The sequence below is a fragment of the Rhinolophus sinicus genome, linkage group LG07, assembly GCF_036562045.2.
Source record: "Rhinolophus sinicus isolate RSC01 linkage group LG07, ASM3656204v1, whole genome shotgun sequence".
Classification (NCBI taxonomy): domain Eukaryota; kingdom Metazoa; phylum Chordata; class Mammalia; order Chiroptera; family Rhinolophidae; genus Rhinolophus; species Rhinolophus sinicus.
The window spans coordinates 119,665,746-119,684,468 of record NC_133757.1 but is presented as its reverse complement, the minus strand read 5'-3'; the positions used below and the strand labels follow the sequence as shown (position 1 = coordinate 119,684,468).

At 44.1% G+C, this 18,723-nt stretch overlaps 1 protein-coding gene across 8 annotated transcripts in view; it reads left to right on the top strand.

Annotated features, from left to right (window-relative positions):
- JADE1 (jade family PHD finger 1) overlaps window positions 1–18,723 on the top strand; it is a 147,481-nt gene that overhangs the window by 84,498 nt on the left and 44,260 nt on the right. The window contains exon 1 of one of the 8 annotated variants that reach the window (XM_074338532.1): window positions 8,801–8,984. The exons of 1 other annotated variant lie outside the window; for it this stretch is intronic. Coding sequence is in view for 1 of the 7 variants with exons in the window: in XM_074338529.1 (XP_074194630.1) it covers window positions 10,912–10,930 (19 nt within the window). In the remaining 6 variants the exon portion in view is untranslated. Of the gene's footprint in view, window positions 1–8,800; window positions 8,985–9,214; window positions 9,380–10,343; window positions 10,484–10,673; window positions 10,931–18,519; window positions 18,543–18,723 lie in introns of those variants that run through there. 6 more of the 8 variants (XM_019749011.2, XM_019749013.2, XM_019749012.2 and 3 more) reach the window with 6 other exon arrangements.

The window sequence follows — 18,723 nt, the reverse complement described above, 5'->3', positions numbered from 1 at the left end:
AGTTTTATAGTTTACATTTAAGTCTTGGCCACATACATTCAATTAGCTATTTAGATCTCTGCTGTCGGAAATAAACCTGAGCATGTGGAGTTCTTTCTGCCCTAATTTTCTTTCCCAAGCATGTACTGAATGCCAGCTATGACTCAAATCACTGATACAAAGTCATGGACACAGTTCCCAATTAAGTACATGATTCTGATTTCCTAACGAGGCAGTTGAATGAGGTACTGAAAAGCGTGAGCAGTGGAGCCAGACTCTTTTGGTTCAAATCCTGGTGCCACCTCTCACAAGCTTTGTGATCTTTGGCGAGCTACTTAATCCCTCTGAACATTAATTTTTCATGTCATTCGCATCTGAATGAAAATAGTAGTTATATCTATTTCTCAGGATTGTTGTGAGAAGTAAATGAAATATTACGTGTAAAATGCTTAGCTCAGTGCCTGGCACATACATAGAAAACACTCAATAATTTCTGGTTCCCCTCTCCCCACCCCTTTTATTCAAAGCTTCTCCAGGCACCATCCTCACCTCAGAGTCTCCTTCCTGTGTCTCCTCTTCCTCTCTACCTCTCTGGTCCTAATTACTCTACTTCGATGGAACCTTCTCAACCTACTTCAGCATTTGTTAGAATTTCCTATCTCCATATTATCGTGGTTTTCATATATGTGCTCAGGTTACCTTTGTGCTTTCAGGGATGTACGATGTGGGTCCCCAATGACTTACCTTCTCGAAGGCGTGCTTGTAGCCCTCTATGGTGTCAGTCTAACTGTATGGTACGCACATGACAAATACTCAACAAGTCCCCAGTACCCTGATAGTAGAGGTCTCAATCACAACATGTTTTGTACAAAGCATTGTGGCAAAATGAATCAAAAGCCTTAAACCTCTGACCCATAAATTACCTTTTTCAGAATCTATCCAAAGACTGGTCAGATATAACACTTGAACAAAAATTTATGTATAGGAATATTTCTCACACCCTTATTTGTAAAAGTAAGGATTGAGAAAAACATAAATATATAAGAACAACAAAAATCAGGAATCATGTAAATTCTATTTACATGGTAAGATACTATACTGTCAATAACATTCTGTTTTCCGACTCATAGATTATATAGCTGTAAGGATATTCACTAAAGCACTCTTTATAATAGTGGAAAATATAGAAATAAACTAATAGCCCAACTGTATGGATAAATTAAATAAAAAATGATCACAAAATAGACTTAGAGTATGATCCCATTCGTTTAAAAATGTACACACACACACACATCACAAAGCATATAAAAGACACACCAAAATTTTAGTGGTGATTGTCTTTGAGTAATAGTTTTTTGGTAACTTCAATTTTGATTTTGGAGTCTCTATTTATTACTTTTAGCAGAAGAAAATAAGAACGAAAGTTATAATCTGTTTTTTAAATAGTGTTTTGGAGACTATTTAATTATATGAATATAATGGTCATTCATCCATCACATTCAAAACATTTATTAGCTATCCACCAGTTGTTGGGCCCAGTGCTAGGAACACTACGGAGAACATAACTGACTCAGTCCTCGAATCACAGATAATTTAGTGAGGGGTACAGAAGCTTACAAAACAGAGACAGAAGTCACAACATAGTGACAGTACTGAGTGTCATGGAAGCTTAGAGAAGGGGATGGGGTTAGAGAGGTAATAGGCTATTTGATAGAACTTGAGTGAGAATGATTCAAGCTTTGGAATAAGCATTTTCAAAGATTCTGAAGGGATACCACTGAAAAAAATGTGGAAAGCCATGTGGTGGGCAGGGGTTGGGAGGGGGAAGGGTAGGAAGGAGAGCTAGAAAAAGTAAGGAGGTATTAGAACATGAAGGTTCTTAAGAGTTATGTTGATGATATGTTCTATCCTTAAGAGTAAACTGGAAAAAAATGGCAATTAAGGGTTTTGAATAGGAATGGCAGGGTCATATTTTTGCCCTAAGAAGATCACACTGACTTGAGTAGGGATGAATTAGAGGGAGACAGGACTGAAGGAAGGGAGACCAGTTGGGCAGTAGCTTAGGTCACGGTCATGATGACAAGGCTGTAGGGATGGAGTGCTGAGACCTGATGTAGAAGTGACTTGGTGATAGATTGAATTGGCCTCATGGTGGTGGGAGAGGAGGTGTCAAGGACAAACAAGTATCCAGGAAGATGTTTTGGTTCCTGGTTGGCAATTGTGGATGGTGGTACCACTAACTAAATACGGGACAGATGAGGAGGCCACAAAGTGCGAGGGAAATTGAGTTCAGTGTGGGAAATACTGAGTTTGAGCTTCCTGTGGGAAGTCCAATGGGGTGTTTAGGCAGTTGTTGGGTAGATACAAGTCTGAAGGTCAGTGTGAAACTGATTGTATAAACACGTGTTGGGGGGCAGTAATGAGAGTAGATGAGATCACTAGGAGATCTATGTAGAGGGAGAAGAAAGGAGGGCTGAAGACAGAACCCTAAAGAAAATCAACATATAAGAGACTGAAAGTGAGAAAGAAAATCGACTCAAACTTCGTCTGGGACAGACATTTTTTGTGTGATGTAATTTACAACTCCTTCTGGGAAGCAATTAGCATTCCTGATAAAGTGCGTGAACAGTTTTCTGACAGACTTTAATAAGACTGAGAACTCCTTCTGGGAAGCTAGGGTTACCCATCCAGCTGATTGACTAGCCTAATAATCTTTAACCAGATGTTCGTTTTTTAAATTCTATTGTAAACATGGTTGGTGAACCATTCTTTTTTTCTTATAAAATGTCTCAACCAACATTACTCCTTCAGTTGATTTTTTTTCCCCCGAAAAGCTTCTCATGTACTCAAAAACAATTTATTTGAGGCATTGTTTTAACAAAAGAGAAAGAGGAACGTGCAAGAGAGTAAGAAAAGGCCAGCTAGGTAGAGGAGAGAAAATAGAAGACTGTTGGTGGCAACAGGAGCCAGGAGAAAGTAGGGCATGAGTGGACACCAGTGTCAGATGCTGGTGGGAGGTGAAGGAAAATACAGATGAGAAATTGCCACTGGATTCAGCAATAAGAATGTCAGTGGTGACCTTGGCAAGAGCAGTTTCACTGGGGGTGTTTGGGGGTATAAATCAGGCTTCAGTGGGCTCAAGAGTGAGTGTAGGCCGTTCTTTGAAAAGTGGGACTGCAAAGAGGAAGAGAGTTTCTGAGAGGGTGTCTTTGCAGTGGGAGACATAAGTATATTGAAATGTGTATGGGAAGGAGTCTGTAGCCAGAAAAGTGGAAGGGACCTGAAAGCACAGCTAATCTTGACTTAGAGACCAGAGAAAGTGGGCCAGGCTCAGGATTCTGAGCCCAGGTGGAGGGAAGGTCATCTCTTTCCCATTGTGACAGGAAAGAAACGGGAGGGCGGACCTGTAGGGAATAAGCCTGTAGGTCTGTTGGTGGAAGGGCAAAGCCATTCCTGTGCAATGGCCTCTTACTCCTGTGATGTAGGAGTTAGGAGCCTGCTGAGTGTGCTGACGTAAGTGACACAATGAAGGAAGCTCCGAGAAAGATCCCGGGGACAGTGGTAGATTGAACTGACTGGGGAAATAGTGATTTCAGGGCATCCTGAAAGCGGAGGAGGATCCATACACGGTGGAACCGATCAGCACGGGTCTGTGATTTTCTCCAGTGCTGTTTAGAAATCCCGATTTGGGCATGAAGAAGGCTGAAATATTTCAATTAAACTGGACTGTCCTCAATTAAACCACTGACGGCTTCCTCTGCCCCTCCTTTAAATAGGACTCTCGAGTTTCCAGCCTAGGCTCTGTTTGCAACTTATTTTATAGACAGGTCCGATTGATCTTATCCCTTCCCATGGCCTCAGTTAATCTCTATGCTGATAACTCCTAAATCGATATTTGCAACCCAGGCTCTCCCATTGCCTTCTGGGCATCTGCAATTGGCTGTCTCTTCAAGCCGAACTCATCATATCCCCACTCCTGCATTTCCTTTCTTCTGAGAATGAATATAAACTCCAGGAGGGCAGAGGTTTACTTGTCTTTTTCACTACTGCATACCCTGAACTCAGAGCTCAATGAATGCCTGTAAGTCAATGAAGGAATCCACGCAGTTCTCTGAGCGTGAGACCTGCGGTCACCTTTCACTGCATCATCTTCCTCACCTCCGACATCCAGACCATCAAGTCTTGTCCACAGCTAAAAGTGCCTCAGGGCGGGGAAAACACGTGAAGTATCAAACAATTTTAACTGTTTGCTGACTCTCCTTTTCTTTGCTTCATTAGCACTGGAACTAAACCTTGGGGGGCCACCTTCCTCCCACTTCCTGTTTACCCCCAGACCCCAGCCGTCTCAGCCTCAGAGAATAGGGAGCCAGTTTTTCATTTGCTAATGATTTGGGCTCAGATTATAATAGGCCATGAAGGTGTTTGGGGAAGGGAAGAGGAAAATGGAGCTTTCCTGCACAGGGATAAAGAGCTGGTGGTATGGTGACCCCTGGGAGGGGGGTGGGGTGGGGGCCTGGGATCATCCTGGCCTGGGAGACCCGCCAGAACGACCCCTGCAGAGGCCTGAGTCTTCCCTGATGGCCTGCTTGGGCCACTCTGACTGAGTCTCTGCTCTTGGCACAGGGTGTAACCAAGTGAAAACTTGAACAGTTTGTGCCACTACAGCCAATAAGTCCAGTGACAAGGAGTTCGGGCAAGGAAAGCGACTTTATTTGGAGAGCCAGCAAGCTGAGAAGATGGCGGATTAGCGTCCTAAAGAACCATCTTGAGAAAGTAAGAATTCAGGCTTATTTGATGTCAGGGGAACGGGAAACCGGAGAGGTTTCAGTTCAGGAGGTGCTAGATGACCACAGACATCTGGACGTCAGCAAGGGTCCACGGAGGATGGTGAAACTTCTTTTGGTCAACAAACTCCCGTTGCTGTGGTCCCAGTCACCACGTTCCTAGAAATCTTTTGATAAACAATCATTAGTTTTGTACATACCTTCCTTCTCACCTTCAGGGGGTTTAGTTTCTAGCAGGGAGGCTGTTTCAGCAATTCCTAGCTATAGCTTAGATTCCTTTCATGATTAGCATATCTCTGTGCAAGACTAAGTAAAAGTTGCTAACTGACCTGATATGGGAACTGGGCAGAAAGCTGATTATTTTATTTTATGGCACAGGCTTCTGCCTGTTCACTGCCCAGCAGAACCTTCGTTTGGTCCCCTAGATGCTGCTCTCCCCATTTGATAGCCTGTACATAGTGGGAGCCCTCCCCAGGTGCCCTAGACATCCCTTATTGGCTGGAGGAAGGATTTCTCTCTCCTTCCGAGAGCGGGCGCTGACCTGGGAGGCTGGAGACTTTGGAAGGGCTGGAGCAGTGAGCTGTGCTTCCATCACAGGCCAGTGCCACTGTCTCCATAGCAGTCACTGTTTCTCTTTGGTATCTTAATTTGTGCTAAAAGTATGAAAATCAACAAAATTAAGGCAACCAAAATAAAAAACAAGCAAAGGAAAAAAAAAAAAATGGAAGAAAGAACCTCAAGAAAAAAATAATTTAGTTGGTACTGACACCAACAAAAAACATGTGGGTTATTGGCCTTCCACTCAATCATTTCTTATAATTGAAGGTTGTAACCACTTACCTGGCTGTTCCGGACTGGTGGCCTCATCGACTGGTCAGACAAGGAGCTCTAGTCCTAATCTTTTACCCATGACCTCCTATTTCTTCTCATGGGGTTCAGGCATAGGCTGAAGAGGCTTCCCAACTTGACTCTTCTTGTTCAAAGTATGCCCACTTATCTGCTTTGAAAAACATCCCCTCCCACCCAAATAATATCATTTAAAAATGTTAATAAAAAGTTATTTTCTGTCATTTAGTTATTAATTTTTTTAAATTACTTGACAACCTAAGACCTCTTTATAACATGTTTTGTTTGGGGCATAAATTCAAAATTCCAAACAAAGTACAAATAAAGTTTTAGAAGACAACCCATTTTATTCCGGAGAGCACTTGTGCACTAAAGAAATTCTCTCTATGCGTCATAATGTATACCAACTGGCAATGATATTGGCCAGTAAGAATTTCTTGCACATTTTATTAAAGGAATGAGATAGATTGGACTTTAGTGCATGCATCTACCTCACTTCAAATACGAACAATTCTGAATCTCTTGTCAAGGTCTTATAATTCTTTACTTACAGAGAAGACACAAATGAGATGACAAGTAAACATCTGTAGGTGTAATCATGTATGGTTCCCAAATCAGGAATATGAATGTAAATATCCAAAATTTTATTCCATAAAAGTCCTTATTATGGAAAAAGATAATTAAACTGTGTATGACTATAGCAAAATTTAAGGGATATGTAGAATTGTAATTATCACGAAGAACACTGATCAGATCAGAAAATACTAGAATCTGATATTTCAACTACACTGACTACTTTGTAGCTATTTTCTTGAATGTCCTTTCATCCATGATAATAAAGTGTGGATTAACAACTTTACGGTGATCCTCAATGATTTGGTACCGGAAGACAGTAAGTGACAGAGTGGAACCAGAAACATATATTCCTAGCTGTCAGCTTAGTACTTCTTATTCTAGACTGCATTACCTGTACTGCTGAAAGGCAAACTGTGTCATTGCCTTTCCCATTTTAGAAATAGGTTGTATAAAAGTTGCCTCTGTGGTCTGATAGCAAAAGACAGCTATTATTTTAAAAATGTCAACAGTTGATCATTAATGACCAAATATCTTTTTACATGTTCCTCACTGATTCAAATTGTCTTCCATTTCTTCAAATAATCACGCTTTAAGTTTGGTAAGAACAATAAAAAATTAGAAGTTGCATTTGATCTTATTTATCAATCTCTATGGGGAAACTAAGGCCCAAAGAGATTTTTAGTGTGGGCTGATGGGAGTCTCCTGACTTCTAGTCCAGGACTGTTTTACAGCTCATGGCACTACCTCACCGATAGTATTCTGAAGAATTGGCGTCATTGAGAGGATGTCCCTGGGACCATCAGTCCTGATCAGTGTATCAACGTGGGACATTTGTGTGCTGTTTTACCTCTTTATTTATTTCATTCATTTACTCAATACTTTGATTTAGGTGCCTGATGTTTTGAGAGTGGGGATAGTCAGAAAAATGAGTAAAACTGCAAGTGGCAAATGCGATTTAAAATTTTCTTTTAGGGAGAATGAGTGAAGAAAGTCTGGCTGGAATTTAGAAGTTACAATTTTCCATGGAAAGAATATCAAGAAAGGCATATGGGAGGGATGGCCAAAGGAACTGATAACTTCCTACTGCCTTGGCCTCTGCTGGGCACTTTTATGGGGTTGTCTCATTCCTCTTAACAACCTTTTAGGAAGGGGTTGTTAACCTCATTTTATTATTACTCATGGAGAAATGGAGGCTCAGAGTTCTGTAATTTACCCCACAGTCACACAAGCTGATAACTGGTAGAGCCAGGTCCAACACAGGGTCTGTCTACAGGCTACAAACCACCTGTGTGCTTTTACTTCTACAGTAGCGTATGTGTAAGGTGAAACAATGAAAATAATGACTGCAAAGTGATACTAATAATAGTAATAATGATAACATAGTGCTTTAGGTGTGTGATCTCTTTGAACAGGATTAAGTGAGCACATGAATAGGGCTGATGTGGTGTCTGTCCCCTTCGTGAGTGAAACAGTATATGTCTATACTTAAGATTTCCTTTGGCTTACTTTGTTTTCTGAAAAATAATTGAACGGCTCAATTAATTTTGTTGTAATGCATTTATCAGATTATTATGTTCTTGATGTGGGTGGATGGGTTGGTGTGTGATTGTGTGAAATCCAACCTGATATATTCAGAATTCTTCCAGTGCATAAGTATATACCTTTGGGTTTAATATTCAATTTTGTAACTAGTAATCACTGTTCCTGTTTACTGAATGGGAGTTTTTATCTGTACCTTTTGAAGCTGAATGTCATATACACCCTTAATTCTTTAGGGGGGTCCATGAAAGAAATGTTAAACACATGAAAAAGCAAGTTTGTAGTCTGTGGAAAATCAGTAAACACTCATTTTTACACATAAATACCCCCCCCCCCCAAATGAATCTCTGATGTAATTTTATATTAGTCTGCAACTCCAGTTTTAGCATTAGGCTCAAGTCTCCCGTATGGAAGGCTACGTCCTGTTCTGTAATACTCCTACTGTGTAACATAAAAGAGGTGTCAGTTGATAATCAGTCTTCTAATGAATTAACGCTCACCTGCAATTATCAGTTCGATACTAACTTAGGGAAAGACGTGTTCCAGCTCCAAAATTGGATTCAGTGGATCTAAAAATGTGATGCTAATTCACAACTCCCTAAAACTGTTACTACAAAACAGAAGAACTATTTATTTTGCTATTCAGTCTAAAAATAAAACCTTTCACCCAAATTATACGCCTTAATAGCCACATTTTTATCTACATAATTTTAAACTAATTTGAAAGAATCCATGTCTAGGTGCCGTGCAGTCAGACAAGAGTTGGAAGTGAGACAGTTTGGAGATAATGTAAAAGCCCACCTCCCTGCTGGGGACACCTCAAGAATTTCTAGCCTCACAAGGGAGGTGAAGGAAGAGATTTTAAAAGCTGAGCAGCGCTAGCCCTCGCGGACGCAGGCCGAACCAGCTGCGGCGAGGGCCGCGAAGAGTTAACGAGGGACGGAGCCCCCCGCGCCGCGGGCTCCCCGCGCGCTCCCTCCGCCCTCCTGTCCCCACCCTCTCGTTTTGGCAAGGGATTAAAGTGCTCCCCCCTGTGGCAGCAGTGACCCAGAAATGAGTTTGATTCACACAGTCCTTCCTCCATAACAAGCCAAACGGCCGTCCGAGAGTGCCTCCCTGCGCGAGTGCCGAGTGTGTGTGCGCCGGCGAACGCAGGGGCCCGCCCGGCTCCCCGCCCGCCCGCCCTCCGCGGCCCGAACTCATGCGGCACCGAGCGAGCGGCGCGGAGCCCAGCGCCTCGGCCGAACCCCTCCGCAGCAGGTACGCGCGCGGGCCGCGGGGGGCGCGCGGGGGGGCGCGCCGCGCGTGTGTCCGCGTGTGGGTCCGTGTGCGCGTCCCGATCCCGCGGCGGCGGTGGCGGCTGCAGGACGAGCCGAGAGGCTCAGCCATATTTGATGGTTTTGTTGCTTTGCTCGGGAGTTCTCGGGAGTAATTTAATGCCGAAGGTCGCTGCCTAGTGGAAATAATATAGTACGTCATTAATATGGCGCCAAAAGATTGGGTTCTCGATATGTAGCGAGGAGGGAGGGCAGGCAGCCGCCGAGCGCAGCCTTACTATCCCACCAGTAACTTGGGCATTGCCGGGGCGGGGGCCAGAGGAGGAGGTGGAAGAGAGGATGATTTTTGGAGCCTGAGAATTGATTTATGTTGGATCAGTAAGTTTTATTACGATTATTTTTCCATTTTGGGGGGCTGAAGACTTGCAGCTTTTTCTTTTGGGTTTGCGAAGAACATGCGGTTTTCAGGTGAAGCATCAATTAAACGCGTTCAGGCGCAGACGCCGAGTTTAGTTGGCTTTAGTTTATAAAATTAAAAAAAAAAATCCCCAAAGTGCATTAGGCTGCATGAAAGTGGAAAGCATAGTAGCAACTTGGTAGACAGATGGCAATGGCAGAACGCAGGTTCGCATACATATATGAATCCAGAGTGTGTGTGACCGTGGAGGGGGGAACGACTGGATTTGCCTAAACATAGGTGTGTGTGTGTGTGTGTGTGTGTGTGTGTGTGTGTGTAGGTACATTTATGTAGGGTGGCCGCAGCCCCGGCTCTTGTCACCGCGTCACCACATGTCCAAAATATTCATTGCATCTATTCAAGGGCAGTGAGTAGGGGGTGGAGGGACAGCTTGGCAATTTAGATTCTTCCAAATTGGGTTTCCAATGATCAGACCTTTTACTTAATAGCGAGACTGCCTGTAAAGTGTAAAACCTTCCATTGGTGAAATGAGGAAGGAGTTGCATTGATAGAGCAAAGTACCGATTAACCATGAACTTAAAACGGATTGCAAATTGAAACCTTTGGCACCATCTGCAAATTGTGGGGGTGGGGTCGCTTGGTGTTCGCTGCCTTAAATGAACGTGCAGTGTGTACCCCGGTACTGCAAGTTGCAAAGCCCTTTAGTGCACGTGTCTTATGCCTGTGAGTGTGTTTGTGAGTTGGGGGCTGTTGTTCGGGAGCCAGCAGGCTTTCCGGGTTGTTGGCGCTGGCTTGCAAATGCGGGAGAGGGATGGAATGTGGAATGTTGACCGGGGAACCGAATCCTGTCGGAACGGTCCCATTTGCTGGAGAAATTCGATCCCTTCCACCTCCTTCCCGCTCCCCCCCGCCCGCCTGCGGGCAGGAGGCGGGGCAGAGGACTCGGCTGCTGCTCAAAGTGGCGGAGCGCGGCGGCGGGAGGCAGGTGCACGGCACCCGCCGGTGGGGGTGCCTCAACTTCCGCGGGCGTTTAAATAGCCTCTCTCCCCTCCCACCGGTAATAGGTGACCTGGCGGCCGAGGGCGGCGGGGGAGGGGGGAAGGGAACGGGGGAGACCCGGGAGCGAGCCTTCGCGGCACGTGGGCAGGTGCTGGGTGGCCCCGGGGCCAACTTTTGTAGCCCGCCTCTGGCGTTGGAGGAGAGCCGGCTCCATGTGGAAATGGGGGCGGGCGGCAGCCGAGGCGCTGCTTTCTCGGCCGCGGCCGGAGCGTCACCTAACGGTCCCAGCAACGCTGCCGGGGCCCGGGGTGGGGGGCTACAGGATCGGGGACGCCCGGCCGGCCGCGCCCGCCCCGCACAAAGCCCGCGGCGTGGGGGCGACCGCTGCGCCCCCGCCCAGAGAAAGGCTCGAAGCCCGTGGCTGTCCCCGCGCCGATTCCGGCGGGCGGCCGCAGGCGTTTGTTTGTTGGTTCCGCGCCGCCTTCCTAGCCGGATGGCTTCCTGTGACAGAGGTGATACACAGTTTCCAGAACTGTCTGGGGGCGGGAGTGGGAGCGGGAGCCGAGCCCGCTCGGGGCTGCTCGCCGCCGCTCCCTTCGCACAACCGTTTCTCGCCGAGCGCCCGCCCCAGCCCGAAGGTGCCGCCCGGGAGGGACTCGGGGAGGGGGACGGCGCTGCCGTTTCCAGCGGCGCAAGTGGCTTCTGGACGCGAGGGAGCGTTTGATTTGCAACTGGGGCCGAGCGGATTGGTGCAGCTGGCGGCGGCGGGGCGGGAGGAGCGGCGGCGGCGGCGGCGGGGGGTGGCCACTTTCGAATGGAGAGGGCGGCGGCGGGGACGTCGCTGCGGAGGGAGCGGCGCTTGGTTGCGCCACGAGAAGGTGTCATCACTGCACCGGGGCTAATTCCGGCGGAGGTGCCGGGAGTTACTTTCCCCTCCTCCCGCGCTGTTGTTTCTGTCGCCTCGGGAGGAGAGGGAAGGAGGGCGGGAGGGGGCGGCGCCGCGGCCCTGCTTGCACCCGGGCGGGCGGCGGGAGCCGCGCGGGGTGCTCTGTGCGCGGGGCGGCGGCCCAGCTCCCCACACCCCCGCGTCGCCCCTCTTGGGGTCTCAGCCTTCTGCCCTCAGACCACCCCACACTCGCCCCCTTCCCGCGCGGGCCCCCCATCCCGGGGTCCTCCCGGCTCTCATCACCCCGCCTCCTCAGCTCCCGGGCCCAGGCTTTCCCACCCCGGGCTCCCCCTCCCGGGCGCGCAGGGGCGGCCGCAGTCCCGGCACCGGGTGAATGCAGCGAGCAAACAAAAAAGCGGGCGATTTAAACGTGCCTTCGAAACCCGTTAGGAATGCGTCGTCACCCGGAGGCCGTTTAAAAGCAGCTTTGGCTGCTTTCTAGTAAGGAGGCGGCGGGCGCCCCACCTCGCCTCGGCGGGGACGGGGATCTGTCGCCCTGTTTACCCCGGCCAAGAGGGAATTTAAAATTTCTTTTTGTAAAGTGATAGCTGCAGTTGAATGACTTAAAACAGCTACATTTTCAGGAAATTGGGAGAGAATCTGAGGTTTCCTTTGATGGGAATGCTTGGGGGCTTCTTTCCCAAAGGTTTTTATTAGGTGATCTATTTTTCCTTTTTAGAAACCCGCTGTGAAAGACTAGCTCTCTAGTTACACACTCGTAGCCCAAGGCTAATACCTTACAAAGCTAATGAACTAGTTTTAAGATACAGAGGAAATTATTTTCCTGAAAGCTGCTTTAGGTAGTGATCCACCAATGGTTAGGGATTACTTCTAGTAAGTTGCATTTTGATAAAAATCACTGATAATCGTTATTTAATCACTTCTAGATGGAAAAGGAAACCTTCCAAGTAACCACACTTAAATTAGTGCATCCATAATTTGTTGTGGAGTGGGCAGCACATGTTGGAGAGATACTTAGGATATTCTTGTGGGGGACAACCTTCTAGCAAATAACTGCAGCCTAGAATTTTTATTGCCCTTCTATCCCTAGTATTTCAGTCTCCTTTAATGTCACTTTTAAATCAGATGACTTTCTGATTGCTTGGTAGTTTGCTTATGTTTACATGATCTGGCATTTTCACTTCCACATTTAGACCTAATACTTTTTTCAGCTATTTAAGTGTTCCGTTTTCCCATATCTCCCTTCATCCTTACACTAGCCAGAGCTAAAGGTTGTTACCTGACATCCAGTAGAACTTGAACATGATTCCATCTTAAGAGCATTCATCGGCTGCTTTCTAGTTAGAAAAGTTGGGTTCATTGCCACAGAGAGTTTAACTTTGACAACCTAGCTAGATGTTCATTTTAAAGGGGAAAAAACCCCCATGATACTAGTTCCTTCTCCATCACTTGACAGGTTTTCAGCCTACAAACCAGTGTTTTAGTTTTATATTAGTTCGCAAGGTTGAAAAAGTAGCTATAAAGGGAAACCAGTGAAAAATGATTAGTGTGCCTGAGAGTGAGACAGAAAGAAAACTCTTTGGGGTTTAAGGAAATGCTATTATTTTAGAAATGACTATTGCTTAGCCCAGAGGCTTGGGGAGAAGGATTAACCAAAACAAAAAATAAAAACCTTGGAGGACTTGATGAGAATAAAAGCAGATCTCCATGTGTCTCACCTCTAGTAGGCACTTCATAAATACTGATGTTTGACGTTAAGAAGCCCTTAGTGACTTAAAGTATTATTACAGAAGTGGTGTTACATGTATATTGTTGAAACTCAGAAAATGCAGAGAAGCAAATATAACATTCCTACCACCCAGAGATCACCATTGCATCACTTTCCAGGCAATTGTCTATGCATATGTATGTATGTTTTAATAAAAAAGAGATCATACTGTATATAAAGTTCTGTAAGGGGTGTTTTTCCCCTGTCAGCTAGCTTGGGAAGTTTTCATCTCATCTATTACTGGGACATACTCAGATTCCCTCAGTTGGCGCTAAAATACAACAGCAGCTTTGTCTAAAACTGTCCCGTCGAGGATCATTTATTACACCTGGTTATTTCTCATAAGTAGATTTTAATCTATAGTAACTTTCTGACAGAACCTCTGGCATTGAGGAGACAAGCCTTTGGAATTAATTATGAGTGGATTTTTAAAAAGTTGGAAGTCAAAATAGCATTTTATTGTAATCTGAAAGTCTTAGATTTGGAGATTCTGTTTGAAAAGACTAAAGAAATTTGCCTGATGTATACATATCTCCACCGACTTGTTGGAAAAAATTATCAGCTGTTTGTTTCAGTACTGAGTTGGAACAGCGAACATCAAGCCATCAAACACTGATCAGATCATGTCTATAGGCTATGTCAGGAGTAGAGGAGGTGTATGCATCCTCACAATTCTGCCTCCTGCCTTCCTATTGGTGAAGCTTTTCCCTCCTTTAGTGTTACGGGTACCTGTTATTCCAGTACAGTTAATGGTTTGTCAGAATTTGCATTAGTTTTCCCACAAGGATAATAAAATAAGCATCCTCTGGAGGAAAATACATTTAGCTAGTACATCTTGCTTTTAATTTGGATTGGGATTAAAAAGTTTGGCTTGTTCAAACGGTGAGTTATATCAGTATTAAACTTCTTTCCTCCCTGTCCAAGCCTACGAGTTACAACATTGGTACCATATTCAGCAATGCCCTTTTTATTAAAAAGTTTTTTTTAAAATAAAGGCTGGCTTTGCTTGGAGTTTTTAGTTTCTTACGTGGTACAGAAGCCTGGTAGGAACCTCAGTTGGGAAAGTATTTTAATTCCTGGGACAGTAAGTTTCCTTGACGATTGTGTTCAGTCTTTTCTTCATTTTCAAGATGTTACAGCACTTTATGTGACATTTATTTAAAATTTGGACAAGTTAATATTTATTATTTTGGTATGTGACATTTCAGAAAGTTGAAACTTAATTGAAGGAGAATCTATTGTCATTTGCGTGGTGTACTTAAAAATATTGGTCTGATTGTGAGGGTAAAGATTTTGATGTTTTCCCAACTGGTGTGTTCAGATGGAGTATGTTACTCTGCATTCCTAACAAATGCAAGAGTGGCCCTGGATGGCCTTTTTGCCTTTGAGTGAAAGTGGCATCGGATTTGTAAGTTAGCTAGAGTGGAGTGTCATGAAAGGGAGAGAAAATCTAGTCTAAGAGGGTATTGATGGGCAGTGTTACTGTGGCCTTAACTAGCCTGGACCTTGAATGATTACTAAGGATGTCTTTCCTTGCCTGAAAGCAGCAACAAAAAGATTGTCAGAGGTGGAGTGGAAAGCTTAGTCGCTGGTGAAAGGACTGTATTTCCATTTTGAATTCCTTTATTAACCCTAGACCAGTGGTATATGAAGTGCACTTAATGGAGGTCCAGGGACCAAACTTGGTTACTCTGCAGACAGCCTAGTATTTATTTTTTGTGTTTGGTTCTTCAGGTTTAGTCAAGATGTAATAAGGTGACCGAGAACAGTTGAAGTAAGTTCATTTTTAAAACCTTAGGTTCTGTTGGGCTTATTTGTTGAAGAAATTGAACCACAGTTTTATCTTGTTTTGAAAGCACTCACAACTGGTAATAATATATTTTTAATATTGATCATTTAATGTCTGCACAGGGGATTCTATTAATTTGAAACTTCATGACAGCTTCTAAGACAATTTCTAAGCAGTTATTTTAAGTGAAGATTTCAGTGGTAAGGGTCCAAACTGAAGAATAAAATGAGCATTTGTTTCCTGTACCCCTTACTCTTGGGTAAGGAGTAAGTATTGGCTTAACAAGTTGCTGGAGTTTGAGCTGTGTGGTTTGCTTTTGTTTAGCCCAAAGTACATTAACACGATTTAAGATTTTTCTTGATTACTCACTGCCAGCTTTATGAGCATCAGTTATTTCAGTGTTGAGATTAATGACGCACTTAAGAAGTGTGGGCAGAGTCCTGGTGGCGTGTAACTTTTTAAAGTCAGGGGCTCTTTTGAGCCCTAAACCTGTGGAAACTCCCCAAGAAAAAGCGAGTGGCCCTGAAACTTGCATGTCATTTCAGGGACTTGCTGGATACTTTTAAATGTATCCTGGCTTCCAGTTTAGTGTTTAAATTCTGGTGACTTCTTTTTATGATTTCTGTCTGATCCTTTTATATCACTGTTAACCACGAACTGTAGTTAAAATGCCTGTCTAGAACAGTCGTTTTTCTGCTTGTTGGTTATTGGCTTGAAAATCAGATAAGAAGCTTGTTAGAAGTTTTTATAACTTAGTGTACACTGGCCCTAAGTAGGATCCTCAGGGGTTTTCCTTTGAGAAAAATTCATGGGTTTCTAGCCTTGGCCTTTATTTAAGTTGCTAGGAGCACTCCTTCCCCCCCTTCCCCCTTTTGATTCTTGCCTGTTCTGTTTAAGGACACATTAAGGACTGAGTGTGTCTGATCTTTTAACTTAGTGAGTGTTAAGGTATTTGTCATTTGCCCTGGACCTGGTAATTGATTCACATGTCACTAAACATGCATAATGTTGGTTTATAAATATCATTCTGCCAGTCTGTTGATTTATAGCAGGGATCAGTAAACTGTTTTTGTAAAGGGCCAAATAGTAAATATAAGTCAATTTTTTAGGCGTTGTGGGCCTCATGGTCTCTGTTAGAACTGTTCAGCTCCGCTGTTGTCTGTACGAAAGCAATCAGTGGGCAAAAGGTAAAGGAACGAACTTGGCTTTGTTCCTGTAAAACTTTATTTACAGACAGTTAAATTTGAATTTTGTGTCATTTCCGTGTGTCATGAAATGTTCTTTTATCCCCCCACCCCCAACGCCATTAAATATGTGAAAACCATTCTTAGCTCAGGGACCAGACAAAAACAGCCTGTGGACCTCTGATTTATAGTGAGATATAGCCTCACCTGGTCACCAGATCGTTTCTGTTGGGGCTGAGCTCCTTTTCTGGTAGGAACCTGAAATAATAAGTTGAAATCAGAAGTTCCTTTGATAAATATGGAGGGAGTTGGCTAGTCTGAGGGCTTGCGGCTCTAAGTCTTTGATTCCAAGATCATTCCCTTTGAGGACCTCGTCTGTAACATGTGACCCTGTGTACCTAGGAAGGCACGCCTTCCAAGGCTCCCCCCGCCCCCACCTGTGTAAGGGAATCTGCTTATAATGGGTTTCCTGCTGAGGGAGTAAGCCTCACTGTAAGTCGGTGTAGGTGTCACACCAATCAAAACCAATCAGAAGTTAGTGTGAGCTGCTCAGAGGACGCACTCCAGTGATGGTGCTGAGGGAACTACTAACTAGCACACTTCTTCCAGCCCCACCTTCTGTGTGCTCCGCCAGGCAGCTTGGCATTTGCAGCCACCTTCACGTCTGCGTACCAGGAAACCATGTTTCCATTTCCAGGTTAGCAGACTATTGGTCACTGATTTCATCTTAGCTGTCTGCTCCCTGATAGCACACAGTGCATGTCCTTAATCTTCTAGGTACCTTGTTTCCAGATCTCAGCAGGCGCCCAGGATGGGGAAGCCCGAGGTCCAGGCACACAGGTGCCCACCCATCTTGGGAAATAACTGATCTTTGGTTCGTTTGGCACCTGACTTTGCCCTGGATGTGTCTGTGCGGCTTTCCTCATGCTGTTTAACCTCTCTAGAATTCAGTGGACTTGTCTTTAAAATTCGGAAAGGTAGGTTAGATAAATGATCTAAAATGTTGTTGAGCCCTGCAGTTAGGACTTTATGGTCTTCTTTGGGGCACATTTCCTGTAGACACAATCCATGGGGTGAGACTCTTCAGCTCTAAACCTGGAGAATACTTGCCAGACCTTGCTACAAGGTTTGGGACCATCTTGCTTTATGTGATCATAATAAAAAGACTTGTGCATTGGGATGAAATGTTTGTTTTCATATGTAACTCAGATGATGGGTAAATGCAGTTTTTGTTAAGTGGGCCATCTAGGTCTTCTAATATACACATGGGGGAGTTTTTCTCTCTCTCATTGTCTCTCTTTCTCTCTCTCTTTCTCTTTCTTTTAAACAGTACTTTAAATTTTTTGGTGACTTAACATTGTTAGTGGTAACTGATAGTTTCTGACAACCGGCTATAATCAAGGAACAAAGTTCCTCAAGCAGCTGCATTTCAATCTGTGCACAGTGTAATTGTCATTAGCTGGTTGAGTCTGGTTTCTGCAGAAGCTGCTTTGTATATCCTGTATAAGAACATCTGGTTTGAGCATTTAAAAATCTTTTAAAATTCCCCTGTAGACACTTTGCATTTATTGACTTATTCTTCCAAGGGTAGAATAAGGGGTTGTAGACGCCTTCCCATTCTTAGCCTAACATTGGTTCATTCAGAAACCATCTCCTGTCAACACCTGGGTTCTCTAAAGTGTTATTTTTCAGTGAACTCTTCTCTCTCTCTCTCTCTCTCTCTCTCTCTCTCTCTCTCTCTCTCTCATAGATTAGAACTCAGTTCAGAAACTACAACACAAGGGAACACAAACATGATTTTAGTGAAATATTTCAGAAAATACTTTATTTTCATATATTCTGAAGAGATTGATTTTACTTTTCGCTGGTAAATGGTCAAAAAAAGTATGAAAGGAGGAATAGGACGTGTAGGGCAAATAGGCTTCATCTCTCATGAATTCTGACTGAGTGGCAGCACTGTGTGTGTTAAGGAGGGTACTGAAGTCATGTCTGTGCTTGTGGAAAAGAATGACCTCACATGGGTGGAGGAAATGGCGTGTTTCGTCGCCATCTCTGGAACATAGCTTTTTAATTTTTGTTTATTTTTACCAAAATAGTACTACTCTTGAAATGGATAGGAAGTTGAGTATTTATTCTTTAAGGGTAGTTTATACCCTAGTTTTCCTGTCTGGGTTAGTTTTTCTGTTCTTACATATAGTATATCTAGTGACCTGCTACTGGCATTGGCCATTCTTCTGTTTGAAAACTTTTGCTTTTTAAAATAATGAATGAGTGATAATAGCATTTTACAGTATCCTATTACCTTTTCTAATTTTTTTCCATCTTTGCTATTCCATCAGGTATTCTTTTGAAGCAAGACCAGCCTTTGCTGCCCATCTCAGGAAGGAGGTGGAATATAGTGTATTGATGGCTGCTTATTTTAGGCTGGTGCTTTGCATGGGGCCAAGAAGCTGTCCCCCAGGGTCTCCTATATATGGTGAGGAGCAGAGAAGAAATGTTTTGGATTTTAAATCTTTACTATTATAAGTTTAGTACAGCATCATAGTAAAAAATTAAAATTGTATAAAAGGTGTAAAGAGAAGTAAAAGTTTCCAGTCCATTCTGTCTGGACACTTTGGTCTCATTTCTCAGAGATGAACACTATTAACCTTTATGTA